At 28.6% G+C, this 14541-nt stretch overlaps 2 protein-coding genes across 2 annotated transcripts; both read left to right on the top strand.

Annotated features, from left to right (window-relative positions):
* The first annotated feature begins 2865 nt into the window (after nucleotides 1-2865).
* LOC113851266 (G-type lectin S-receptor-like serine/threonine-protein kinase At1g67520) lies at nucleotides 2866-7265 on the top strand. Its single transcript, XM_027481732.1, has 7 exons — nucleotides 2866-4030; nucleotides 5110-5217; nucleotides 5448-5659; nucleotides 6090-6300; nucleotides 6418-6655; nucleotides 6745-6883; nucleotides 6969-7265. The coding sequence occupies exons 1-7, from the start codon at nucleotides 2866-2868 to the stop codon at nucleotides 7263-7265; spliced, it is 2370 nt and encodes a 789-aa protein (XP_027337533.1).
* A 3153-nt stretch (nucleotides 7266-10418) lies between these two features.
* On the top strand, nucleotides 10419-13948 carry LOC113851267 (G-type lectin S-receptor-like serine/threonine-protein kinase At1g67520). Its single transcript, XM_027481733.1, has 6 exons — nucleotides 10419-11541; nucleotides 12288-12490; nucleotides 12788-12998; nucleotides 13113-13350; nucleotides 13426-13564; nucleotides 13652-13948. The coding sequence occupies exons 1-6, from the start codon at nucleotides 10419-10421 to the stop codon at nucleotides 13946-13948; spliced, it is 2211 nt and encodes a 736-aa protein (XP_027337534.1).
* The last annotated feature ends 593 nt before the right edge of the window (nucleotides 13949-14541 follow it).

The following is a 14541-nucleotide window of genomic DNA, read 5'->3' on the forward strand; positions in this document are numbered from 1 at the left end:
TTTAATAGTTTTTAGAGACAAATTCAAAACTAAAATAAAAAATAATGATATGCAAAATTATTTATTTGAAATAATTTAAATTGAAATTATACTTAACCTATATTTTACTCATAATTTTTGAATAAATTTGACTTAAATTCCAAGAATCATCATTGATAGAAGTTTATTAACTCAAGATTAATATATATATATATATATATATATATATATATATTATTCTTATAATTTATCTCAATTTTTTTAAATTTTTACACTTTCAAATATATATATATATATATATATATTGTTTTTATAAATTTATAGATTTAAATCTGGTCATTATATTTTTATTTATTCTTAATTTTGATCTCCATAATTTTATTTTATTAAAATTTTGATTCCTTCAATGTATTAGATATTGATTGAAAATTTTATATCTTACTTTTACACACACAATAAATATTATATCTTAATAATTAAATAATAATTTTGGCATATTATTAATAACAATACCAAAATTTTAAAATTATAAGAATAAAAAATTAAAATATTAAAATATTAAATTATATAAAAAAAAGATAAATTATAAGTATATCTAAACCTAATGTCAATATATTCCTCCCGTCATCCAAAACCTAAACTTTTCTTGTAGAAAAGCGTACAAGATTTTTTTATTTATTTATAATCGCACTAACAATTTCATTTTCAATCTACCCAGCCTTGTTCTTGCTCGATCAAACATAGCAATGGGAACAGAAAATAATTACTATAACTTTTGCACATAAAATAATAATAATAAAGATAGAAGAAGATAAAAATCGATTTACGGGCCAAACTAGGAAAACGGGGAGAATAAAAAATAAAAACATAATTGTTTTTGTTTATAATTTCTATCACTGTCATTATAGTCAGTTTCGATTTTCTAATAGTGAATTGCAAGAAGAATATGCTTTAGCTTCAAAGGCAGATCTTTTTATTGGTAACATTATTATATAATATGCGAGTTTCAGTCACAAGAGGGAGCCTAATTAATAATGTCAAATTCAACTTTTTTCTCAACAAAAATAAATAATGAGATTATACAAATGCTCTTAATTCAACGATTAAAGTAAAGAAGCCATCATTGACCCCAATAAAATAGGTCATTTCCAAATTTCAAAAACAAAGTGCATATTTTATTCATTAATTAAAAGCTTAATCAATTTATTTCATAACATACTTAAAATGATGTTATATTTCCTTACAACCCTTTCTCAATACCTTATAACGAATGCTAATGAAGTCTAAAATCTTAAGAACAATAGTTAAATAAACAAAACTAGATTTTTTTATTAACAAAATTATTATAAAAAGTGCTAATAAGTACTTTTGAGACATTAGTTAAGAAATCCTTTTATATATATATATATATATAAAAGTGTTACCAACACATTTGCATTGTGATTGGTGAGTTTCAATATAATATGATTGTTATTAAAAGCATTTATTATACAGAAAATACAAAGTTTATTTATTTATTTCTTTAATTAATTAAAAGTATTTACTAAGATGTATTAATTAATGCTCCTTAATCATATTTTATATTTAATAATATTTTTATGAAATACTAAAATGCTTAATAGAAAAACTAAACAAAAGGCCTATTTAACAGCACCTTTATCAACACTTTTATACGTTTTTTTTTTCTTTTTTACAATTAATAGATAGATAGAGAAAAAATATATGGAATAAAAGAAGTTGTGCAACAAAGGCTTTATTTGTTTTACAATTAAAAAATTAATATTTATACTTTTTAAAAACATTTTTTAATAAATTTATTATTTAAAATAATTTATATACAAATTTCAGTTATATTTGGTAATTAAAATTTAATTTTACTTAACTTTAAATTAATTAAATATGAGTTTTGTTAACCTAATCTTAAGATTGAGAATAAACAATTAAAAACAATAAAATTTTATCAAAAACATATTATATTTTATAATTTTAATACAATAAATATGTACTTTTTTATTAAAAAAATATTTATAGATGCTTAAAAACCCATTAAATATATACAAAGAGGGATAGTGAAAAATTTATGAAAACACATGTAAGAATAATATAACTTATATATGAAAGTTGTAGGAAGATAAGTCTTTTCTCCTTTCTATCTCTTTGGGCTGCGGCTCCTTGTATTCAATAGAAAAGAAAACGGAAGCAAAGACAACAAATGCACAATGTACACGCATAGTACGGTAATTTTATCATTGACTTTAGCTGATTGCTGTGAGGATTTTAGTTTTTTTAAGAACGACAGAACATTTAGACAAATAAAACAATTATTATTTTTTACTAAATTTAAACAAAAACGCAATTTTATTTTCTATAGCAGTTGAACCATCTAATCTTCACAAAATAAATAACTCTCTCTTCCATTTAATTATTTATCTCTTGTTTGACCAATCTCATCCATTAAATTATAAATTCAAGAACATGAAATCATGTTAAGTGGTGGCTGGAGGAGGACAAATTATTGGATAATCAAGAAGCATTTATGATCTCAGTTACTTACCATGCGACACGTGGTCATGCTTCTTAGTTAATTAAAAAAAATACTAAATTTGTTACGCATGCTAAAAAGTGATTAGTTGAAATTATGGATACACAATGGTTCCAATCTATCCAATAATTTTTCTTGGACAAAGGGTTGCAAGAGATCCATGTTCAAAGGTCAATAAATACCAACTGACCCAATTCAGTTTATTTTCCCTAATTGTTGAAATTAAATAATAATCACATGATTCGCATTGATCCATGACTGCAACTTCTCATATTACAGGCTAATATCAAAAGCGTGCTGTGGAATATTTGCACCTTTCACCGTATGCATGTTCCATATCAACAATGGTTTTCAGTGGAAGTGCACTATGTTTCATAACTTTCACTTGTTTCTTGCACTTAGCAAAGCCTTCAAGCGTGAACCAAGACACTTTATTCCAGGGTAATAATCTCACAACAACTAAAAGCCTGATTTCATCTTCAGGTTTAATCACTCTGTGTTTCTTTCAGTTGGGTGGCTCTAAAGATTTTTATCTTGGAATTAGACTATCATCTCGCAATTCAAGTTCTGATTATTTTTGGATAGCCAATAGAGACACGCCAATCCAAGACCCTTCAGGGTATCTCACAATAGATGAACATGGTAACATGAAAATTATTTCCGACAAGGGAAATTCAAATCCCACTATCATGCTCTATTCTGCTGAAGCGGCAAGTAACAAGAACAATACTATTGGTGCCATCCTTGAGGACACTGGTAACTTCATGCTTCGTGAGATGAATCCAGATGGGTCAGTTAAAGGGGTATTATGGCAAAGCTTTGATCACCCCTCAGACACACTTATACCTGGGATGAGACTTGGATTTGATAGAAAAACAGGCTATAATTGCTCTTTAACATCATGGAGAAGTGGTGTGTCTCCTTTGTCAGGGTCTTTCGCACTTGGGATTGATCCCAAAACAAATGAACTAGTGATGTGGTGGACAGGAATGATTGTTTGGAGTAGTGGAAAATGGAACAATGGAACTTTTGAAAATTTACAATCATCACTATTCAAAAGTGACTTCAGTTTTGAGTACTTTTCAAATGAAAATGTAACATATGTAAAATATGGTCGAAACCCAACATATGGTTGGATTTCCTTAGGATCTTTGGGTGCAATAGTTGGAAGCAGTGGTAACTCTTATTCATGCACTAATCGGTACTTTCTCGATGGTTGTTCAATGCCAATTCCACCTAAATGTAGGGACCAAGATAGTTTATACTTGGGCACGTGGAGTAGCTACGGGGTCATGTTAGGGAATGGGTTCAAATTTGATGAAAAGGACAACTTGACTAATTTTGATTGTTGGATGAAGTGCTTGAATAATTGCTCTTGTGAAGCCTACTCTTATGTTAATCAGGATCAAACTGGCTGCGAGATATGGAGCAATGGCACAACCAGCTTTCAAGCCTCTGATAATTTCATGGCTGAGGGGCGACAAATTTACTTCATTCGCACAGGACAAGGTAAGTAAAGAAAAGTTCATTTAGTGGAGACCTCTTTATATTTATGATATATTTTTAAGATTTGTGAACATTAAAATGTAAATATATATATATATATATATATATATATATTAATATTTAGAGAAAGAATTTCGTCGCTGTAATAATTCTATTTAATTCAAATTAGATTATTACCAGTAAAATATGACTGTGTGATATTGAAAAAATATATATATTGTAGTAATATTTTTAGTTAATTAAACTTTGGTAAGCAAACTCTCTGGTGGGGTAAGTATAACAGTGCCAAACCTTGACAGAGATTTGAGTTACTTACCCTTGTCATTATGAAAATTTCTTGTAATTGTTGTTCGAAACATGCGTGAAAGTTGGTGCGGATGAAACTTGGGTAAGGGCCTCGAGTTGTAGTAACAATTGTGCCTGCATGCTTTGTGAGTTGAATAGTTCAATTGGTTTATTTAAGTAGAATGATAAAACAGGGATAATTGACAATATTTTAAAATTATAATGTCATTTTCCATTGTTTAAAAATTATAAATAATAGTGAAGTATTAACAATTTTAAAAAAAGAGCTAAGTTAATTAGTAGGCTCTTACTAAGGCCTAGGATCTTCATTTATCTAGAACATTTTGCTCTATATCATGTGAGTATTAATGCTTTTAAAACTAAACTCAAGATTGTTATATATATGACGATTATTTCAAAATTGCGAAACAGGATACCTTTTTTGGAAACACGAATAATGTTCAGCATTTTAGTATTTCAATATTCACCAAAATGATCATATCACACATTAGAGCATCATTTTAATTGGGGAAAGTATTTTGACTTAAGCAAACAATATACAAGCAAATATAAAAGTAGAATAGCAAGTTTACTTACTCCATGTAGTTGTGAAATAATTTGTGCCAACAACTTGTTTTAAATTTTAGAATTTTTTTTTTTAAAGCATGAAACTATTATCAAGTGTATGTTGTGGTAAATTTAACATTTTGATACGGTTCAAGTCTTGCCACGCTCCATAGATTACATGCTATTTTTTAAATAACAGCTTGCGTTGCTACTAACAATTTCCAATGCAGGCAAGAATATTAGAAGGATACGGATCATAGCTGCAATATGTGGACCTCTTCTCTTTATCATCTTGTGCTTCACGTGCATTAAGTTGTGGAGAAAACGCAAAGAAAGAGGTAAACTTTACCATCAAAATTGAAGTTGAAGATAAGATACTATAATAATGTTTTCATTATCACAATACTTGCATAAATGAATGTGTAAACTAATAGGTGGTAGCTTTACACTATAGTCTAATAAAAAAACTCTATAACACCACATGAGTTCAGATAGAAATATCATAAATTTATTACATTGTGAATCAAAGATCATTCACTATCTTTAAACTTTCTGGCATACTGTGCAGCTGAAAAGCGTATGAAGCAAATAAACCCATTATCTAGTATTGAAAGAAACATTGCAAATTCCCCTGACTATGGTGAAAAAAGAAAAGAGAGGAATGACGGAATGACGAGTGATGATACACATAGATTCGACTTTCAAACTATTCTTGAGGCAACTGCTAATTTTTCACCCACCAATAAGATAGGGGAGGGTGGCTATGGACCTGTCTATAAGGTAATATACTGATATTTCACTATTATTTGTTAATGTTTCCATTTCTATCAAATCTTCATAACCATATTCCATATATGCCTATAGGCAAGGAATTTGATCATGAAAAAGAGGGACTAATATGTGGAGAACTTTAAATTATAGTCAATAAGCTTAGAAAATTAAAAAACAGACCAAACTTTTAAATTATTTTTAACTTTGATCAAAATTTTCACTCTCATCAACATAGTCCCTAGGAGAATGCTGACATGAATATTGATTAAAAAATTAAAAAGGTGAAAAATTTTATAAAAAGGTATTATCAATACACTTTTACCATGAATTATAATGCACTCAATCGTAATTTGTGATGAAAGCACCTATTAGCAAGACTCTGCTCCCACACATATTATGCAAGTGTATACTTTATAGAGATTCAATCATTCTTTTTTAGGGGAAACTGGCAAATGGACAAGAAATAGCTATAAAGAGACTTTCGAAAAGCTCAGGACAGGGATTGATAGAGTTCAAAAATGAAGTGATGCTAATAGTCAAACTCCAGCACACTAATCTAGTGAGGCTTCTTGGTTTTTGTATCGACAGAGAAGAAAGAATATTAGTCTATGAGTACATGCCCAATAATAGCTTGAATTTATATCTCTTCGGTATGGAAGTTTACTCATTAATCGTCCAATATTTTCATGCTTTGTGCTTAATATTTCAATCATATTTTATATTATGTATTTTGTTACTTATGATTACTAATCTTTCCTTCAAAGTAGATTCCAACAAAAGAAACGTGTTGGAATGGAATGTACGACGTACAATTATTGAAGGAGTTGCACAAGGACTTGTGTATTTACATCAATATTCAAGATTGAAAGTGATACATAGAGACTTGAAAGCTAGCAACATTTTACTTGACAATGAGTTGAATCCAAAAATATCTGACTTTGGAATGGCTAGAATACTTGAATTGACAAAAACAGAAGAAAAAACTAATAGAATTGTTGGAACATAGTAAGTATTTTACAAAAAAATTATGTTTACATTTGTTTCAAATCTTAAAATTAAAATGTTTGAAGGATTATTTCATATTACTGTTTCAGTGGCTATATGTCTCCAGAGTATGCTATGATGGGTGTCATCTCAACTAAAGTTGATGTTTATAGCTTTGGCATCCTATTGCTGGAGGTTGTGAGCGGAAAGAAAAATAGTGATGATTACCCACTAAATCTTGTAGTTTATGTAAGTGATGCATAGCATGCAACTAATTATAAATGAAACTGTGTCAATATTAGTTTGACAATTAACAAAGTGTATTTGTTTTCAGGCGTGGAAACTATGGAATGAAGGCGAAGCACTAAAGCTAATGGACACAATGTTGGATGGGTCATACCCTTCTTTCCAAGTGTTACGCTACATTCATATTGGTCTCTTATGCACTCAAGATCAAGCAAGAGCCAGACCCACTATGCTTGAGGTTGTTTCTTTTCTGTCAAATGAAAATGCCCAATTATCTCCACCTAAAAAACCAGGATTTTGTACCATTGAAACCAAGAAAGAAATTGGGCAGCATAAAAGTTATTCCGTAAATGAGACAACAATTTCATTGTCATCAGGTAGATAAATATCCATGTTCTTGGAGATGTTTGAAAGTCTTGTGTATAATTTGTAAGTATATACAAGTGATGTGAAGGTGGAAAATCCTCCAATATATTGATATTTTGAAGGTGGAAGGAAGTTACAAGATTTTGCAAAAATTGGGTTCTGAGAAGCAATAATAATAGTAGTGAAATGTTTAAAAGTCCTCCTCATAAGTTTTATAGATAGGCTAATTTAGGACTTATCTGTTGTTTATATATTGTAAGCTATTTTTACCATTTTTTTTGTAATTTTTATGATTTTACTATACTTAATTTTTTCCCATAGGTATGTTGTCCTTTATTAAAAAGTAGGAATATATTTTACTTTCAGCTGTTCATACTATCTATTACAAGGACAGATACAAAGTTGTTTTAAGAAATATAATCTCATGATTTTTAATTTAGGTAAGTTCTTTTAGAAAAAGACTTTAATAAACCCTTTATTTTAGTATATAGGATTATTGATTTTCAAAATATCTTGAAAATAATCGCGAAGATTGACACTTATTAGTCATCAGGGGGGCATGGAACTGTTACTTAGCAAAGGGGCAAGCATGGTGCAGAACAAAGGGTAAATTTTTTTCATCATATTACAATGAAGGTTCAAAAGTATGGTGCCGTTGTTGAATCATTATTGAATAAATTTTCCAACTTACAATTAACAAAAAATGAGTCATTATTGAATCCCAATTAGTTTTTGTTTTGGTCTTGAAATCCTAATTATGTTTTCTTGGCTAACGAAATCCCAATTAGTCTCTCTTTTTTTCAACAATTAGTCTTTAAAAATACTAGTCATTCGCATGGCATTGGGCCCATACTGCTATTGAAGCCCAATCAGTCTTTAAAAAATAAATCTGCAAAAGAAAAGGGAACAAAGTCTTATTAAAATAAACCATTTTTAAACATTAAAATATCTAACTATTTAGCTTTTAACTTTATTTTCATTTTTATCATGAATTCATGTATAATTTAATAGTTCTATGAATTTATTAATGTTTTAAAGATTGGCTCCACCACACGACCCATTCCAAAATTTCTCAATCCCTTTTTTAAATACTAAGTTAATTATAAATTTAATCTTGAAATTTTACACGCTTTTTAATTTTATTTTATTTTTTGCATTAAAAAATTAATCACTTTACAAGTAAATTTTTTTATATTAATCTTTATCATTTAAAGATATGTTAATGATTTAAATAAACGGGATGTAAATATAAAAAAATCTTGTATAAAAATTAAATATAAATTAATTTGTAAATAAGTATTAACTATAGATAAGTATTTCCAATTCCCATTAGTGCTGATATTTTGTTCATTTCTCTAATGATATAAAAAAATACAAATACAAAATAAAAAAAATGTTAACTTTAATCCTTAAGACTAGATTTAAACATTTAATTGTAAAAATTGTTAAAAAAGAGTCATTACATTTTATAACTTTTATATAATGAATGTACTTTTAAATTTGAATGCTTAAATTAGTTTTAAAAAAATTAAAGTTACAAAATCTTATAAAATAAAACAAAAATTTTAGTAATAAAAAATTAAGTATATTTTAAAGATAATATTAGACTATAATGCAGGTATTTTTAACTAAATTTAGAGTCTTATTTTTATAAAATACAATTAATTAACATATATATTTAGTCATCATAATTAATACTTATTTATAAATTAATTTTTATAATTAAAATTTAACATTTTAATCTTTATATAATATTTATTTATGTTTTAGTCCCTTTTATCTATCTACGTTAACATGTTATATAACAATGAGCAATTTAAAATTGTATACCTAAGAATTAAATCATAGCTTTTCTATATAAAAATTAAATTAAGAAAACGAAAAAAAAAATAGTAGTATCTCGTAAAAATTACAAACCCAATCTCGTCACTTAGCTATTGACTTAAACAGGAAAATGGGAATTGGAAAGTGTGAATGCGTTTCCTTTTGATTTTCTTAGAGTGGGAGCCATTAGATCATTAAATGGCATTCAAACTTGGGACTCATTCCTTTATTTAGTCAATTTTGGACTCCTTTGGACACACTGCATATGTGTAGACAGCTGAGAAGAAATAAGCCAAAGTAAGATGTAAAACTATTATATGAATGGACATTAAGTAGCTTTAGAAATAATATCCGTCAAAATTATTTTTGTTTAGTAATTTTTATTAATATAATTATTGAATTAAATTTTTTTATTGAACATATTAAATTTATGAAATTACATCAATAAAAAATATGATCATTTTTAAAAAAATATTAAGTATAAAATTATATGTCTATAATTATCTCATTTATTTAAAAATTTTATATGTATAATCAACATGTTAATATCATATTATTAAAACAGTGAAGAAAATGAAATTCAGTATTTTTAAAATAAGATATTAAAAAGATTATTTTTTGCAAAAGTTATTTCTTGAAATAATTTAATCCCCACCTATATCATTGGAGCATATAGAAAATTTTATAAACAATTTATTACTTTCATAGGTTTTTCTTAATTTATTTTAATGATAGGTTTAGCATATTTGGTCAAACTAATATTTTAAATTTCTTTTTAAAAAAACTATACTATAAACTCTCGCATTAAAAGAATTTATTCAACAAACATTCAATTAAACAGTATACTTAAATATAGACACTCAGATTTACAGACAAAAGAACAAATGTAAAAATAAATAAATTAATTTAATAGTATGAATAATTAAAAAATTAGAAAATATAAAGATAATAGTAATTAATTATAGAAAGCTGAGATTTAAGATTAATAAATAAATTTTAATATAGAAAATAAGAAATTAAAAACATAAAAAAATAATACGTATTGTGAAGTCATTTTTTATGCAAGAAAAAGAGGAAAGCAAAAGATGTCTTCGTTTTCAAGAGTAGAGAAGTTTAAATATATAAAAGGGTAGATTACATAATAAACTAGAACTCATATATATAGATAGATAGATATTAAATGCAAGGGACCTTCCTTTGACCCTTTGGTCTATGACTTGGACTTGCTTTTCAGGTAGATAGACCAACTCCAAACAACTATCAATTAAAGTTTTAGCAATGCTTCTCACTCTAACCCTTTTGAATAAATTCATATTATGTTATGTCTCCTGTGCATGTTTCATTAACAATGACTTTTAGCAAAAGAATGCTATGCTTCATCATTTTTACTTGTTTCATGCACTTGACAAAGTCTTCAAACTCGAGAAAAGACACACTTCTCCAAGGTTATCAGCTTGCAGCAACCAACCATTTGATTTCATCTTCTGGTGTGTACACATTGCGTTTCTTTCAGCTTGATGGCTCTGAAGATAACAGCAAATTCTACCTTGGAATATCGTTCAATAATTACTATGTTTGGGTTGCAAATAGAGATAATCCAATCCATGATGATCCTGGAGTTCTCACAATTGATGAATGTGGCAATCTGAAAATTTTGTGCATTACCACTATCATGCTATATTCGACAGAAGCTGCAAGAAACAAAAGTGTTAGTGCCACTTTGCTAGACACGGGGAACTTTGTGCTTCATGAATTAAACTCAAACAGGTCTGTGAAAAGGGTATTATGGCAGAGCTTTGATTACCCCATGGACACACTTGTACCAGGGATGAAGATTGGGTATGACAAGCTCACGGGTCATACTTGGTCTTTAACGGCAAGGAGAAGTTTTAAATCTCTTTGGTCAGGGTCTTTCTCTCTTAGACTTGACCTCAAAACAAACCAATTGGTTAGTAGGTGGAGAGGGACCATAGTTTGGAGTAGTGGACCATGGAGAAATGGAAGTTTCATCAACTTAAACTCATACAAAGAGCAATTCAATTTCACTTTTTTTTCGAATGAAAATGTAACCTACTTTGAATATGCTTCAAGTTCTAGTCATATGACAATGGGACCATTGGGTACATTGAATGCCAGTGGTGTCTCTTACTCATGTGTTGATGGTGACATTCCCCCTGGTTGTTCAATGCCAAGGCCTTCAAAATGTAGGGAAGATGATGATTTGTACTTGCCCAATTGGAATAGCATTGGGGCAATGTCAAGGAAAGGGTTCATATTTGATGAAAGTGAGAACTTGACCATTTCTGATTGTTGGATGAAATGCTTGAGTAATTGTTCCTGTGAGGCCTACACTTACGCAAATCAGGATGCAACTGGTTGCGAGATATGGACTAAGGGAACAGCACACTTTGTTGCGACTGATTCCGCTATTGGGCGTCCAATTTTTTTCTTTCGTACTGAAACCAAAGCAAGTAAGTTAATACAATCAACCTGATAAAATATAGGGTTTTTTTCTGTGTGATTATTGATTTATTCTAGTATGACTATACATGTGTGTGTGACTTTGTGTGTTGATTTATCTTTGTCATTTGACCAATATATATAGATTGATGAGTTCGTATATTTACTAAGTAATATATAAATATGATTGATGTACAACTATAATATCCATGAATAAGAAGTAGTAATGCTTAATAAGTCATAATGTTTGTTAAATTAGTTATAAATTTGTTTAATTACATATATAGAATTAACTACCTTCTCCCCTGTAGAAGGCAATAAGAAGATAATATGGATCGTATGTGCAGCAGTTGGAGTTCTTCTCCTAATAATCTCATGCATGACGTGCTTTATTGTTTCGAGGAGAAAACAAAAAGAAAGAGGTAATCTTTCATATGGAAATTCAGAATAAGTTTGAGTAACAGCTGCTATAATAATCTTAATATAAAACTTGCATGAAGTAAGCTTTATGGTTGAAAAAACATCAATACCAGTAAATAAAAATAATTTTATACTTTCAGCTTCGCGCGATTTATAATTACTAAAACAGTATCAACACTTATCTAAAATTTTACATATCTTTCTATCAAATTTTTTTTTATCGCATTATATCATTTATAAGGTTTATCATTTATCTCTTATCTCTCTCTCTTAAGGTGTAGACACCCGCTGAAGTGTTTACTAAACATTTTCCTTATGTTTTATGCTGAATATGCAGCCGAAAAGAAATCAAGTCAATCCTCTATCATTGGAGAAAACATTGAAATTTCTGTTCCAAACGATGAAGGAAGAGAACAGTGGAAAAAGAAAAGGACAGGTGGTGGTATGCATATATTTGACTTTACAACCATTCTTGAGGCAAGTGACAATTTTTCTTGCACAAATAAGATTGGGGAGGGTGGCTTTGGACCTGTCTACAAGGTAACAAATTTTTACGTAAAGAAAAAATGAAATCAACTATTCACACATAAATAAAATTTAATTTCTTGCTACTAATTTTACTTGAATTTAATTTATCAAAAAGTTTTGGATCCTCATGTGTGTATATATAAAATACGAATGCGTGTAGAAAAAGAAAATTACTATTTAGACTCCAGTCATCGTTTTGGCTGTTGACAACAATATAATAAATATATATATATTAAACTCATACACTCACAACTTATATAAAAGATTTGCGAAATATGGCGAAATACTCAAAAGTGTTTTTCTCTTCAGGGAAAGTTGTCAAATGGTCAAGAAATAGCTATAAAGAGACTTTCCAAAAGCTCAGGACAAGGTTTGATAGAGTTCAAAAATGAAGCTATGTTAGTTGTGAAACTCCAACACACTAATCTAGTGAGACTGCTAGGTTGTTGCACTGACAGAGAAGAAAGAATATTAGTTTATGAATTCATGTCCAACAGAAGCTTGAATTTATACCTCTTCGGTATGAAATCTTTCTTGGCTAGTATGTTTATGTCTTTTGCTCACATTTCACTTATATTTGAGAATATGTATTCTAGTTTTCAATTAATTTGTATCAATTTTTTCTTCAAATTAGACTCCAACAAAAGAAATGTGTTAGAATGGAACACACGGTACAAAATTATTGAAGGAGTTACACAGGGACTTGTGTATTTACATCAATATTCGCGATTAAAAGTGATACACAGGGACTTAAAAGCCAGCAATATTTTACTGGACAATGAATTGAATCCAAAAATATCCGATTTTGGGATGGCTAGGATATTTGGATTGTCAGAATCTGAAGAAAAAACTAATAGAGTTGTTGGGACATTGTAAGTATCTATCCATACGATAAATTTGTTTATATATATCTCTTTGTTATCAAGCATTTAAATTTTTACTTTCAGTGGATATATGTCTCCCGAATATGCTATGAGAGGTGTCATCTCAACCAAAACTGATGTATATAGTTTCGGCATCTTGCTTCTAGAGATTGTGAGTGGAAAGAAAAATAATTGTAATTACCCGCTCAATCTTCTTGGATATGTAAGTTACGTCCAATCACGCAATGTGTATGAAAATAAATTAATTGATCTACTTAAAAAAATACGATAATGCATTTATTTGTTTCAGGCTTGGCAATTATGGAACCATGGAGAAGCTCTCAAGCTAATCGACTCAACGATAAATGGGTCATGCCTTCAGATCCAAGTATTACGATGCATACATGTAGGTCTGTTATGCACTCAAGATCGACCAAGGGATAGGCCAACTATGCTTGAGGTCATTTCTTTTCTTTCAAATGAAATCATTCAATTACCACAACCCATACAACCATCATTTTATACCATTACAAATATGAAGGAACTAGAGCAAAATAAAAGCTCTTCCGTCAATGAGATAACAATTTCAGACACATCAGGTAGATAAATCATCTACACGCATTATAAGTTGTAAGCGACACTTAAACTCTAAAAATTTCTAATGTATTGACATTTTGATATGAGATTTATTGTAGGGTTGGAAATTATAATGAAAATGAAAATTCTTCGACATTGATGTGATGCAAAAGTTTCCATGGATTATTACAAGTTGACCGGTCATATCGATGGATATATATATAGTTGATATTTTGTTGACTTTTGCTCCCAGTTTCCTATGATATTGTTAAGGATATTCATACCTACTACCTCCATTTAATATATACTACACCTTACCATTTGAAGTGAAAACTTTGTATTACAATGCTACTTTATGTCTTATTTATATAAAATAATTATTAATATTCTCTTAATAAAAGCTTATATCCAATTATTTAATTATACTATACCAATTTGATCATTTATTAATATGAATATTTTTTTAATATAGTATGAATTAATAATATATAACTATTATTTATTGATTTTGATGAATTAAGTATTTATTTCTATAAATAAGAGTAGAGGTACTAATTTCATCACTCAAAAATATTCTAAATATAAATATACCAGTTATTGACTTATATTGATTTTTCAGGTAAA

The sequence above is a fragment of the Abrus precatorius genome, unplaced genomic scaffold (genome assembly GCF_003935025.1).
Source record: "Abrus precatorius isolate BTA unplaced genomic scaffold, Abrus_2018 Scaffold9, whole genome shotgun sequence".
Taxonomy (NCBI): domain Eukaryota; kingdom Viridiplantae; phylum Streptophyta; class Magnoliopsida; order Fabales; family Fabaceae; genus Abrus; species Abrus precatorius.

Bases quoted from the DNA above. Each gene is read 5' to 3' on its own strand.
- LOC113851266 (XM_027481732.1), top strand. From the start codon at position 2,866: ATGGTTTTCAGTGGAAGTGCACTATGTTTCATAACTTTCACTTGTTTC. The intron at 4,031-5,109 runs GTAAGTAAAGAA...TTTCCAATGCAG, and splicing joins CTTCATTCGCACAGGACAAG to GCAAGAATATTAGAAGGATA. The intron at 6,301-6,417 runs GTATGGAAGTTT...CCTTCAAAGTAG, and splicing joins CTTGAATTTATATCTCTTCG to ATTCCAACAAAAGAAACGTG.
- LOC113851267 (XM_027481733.1), top strand. From the start codon at position 10,419: ATGACTTTTAGCAAAAGAATGCTATGCTTCATCATTTTTACTTGTTTC. The intron at 11,542-12,287 runs GTAAGTTAATAC...CTGAATATGCAG, and splicing joins TCGTACTGAAACCAAAGCAA to CCGAAAAGAAATCAAGTCAA. The intron at 12,999-13,112 runs GTATGAAATCTT...TCTTCAAATTAG, and splicing joins CTTGAATTTATACCTCTTCG to ACTCCAACAAAAGAAATGTG.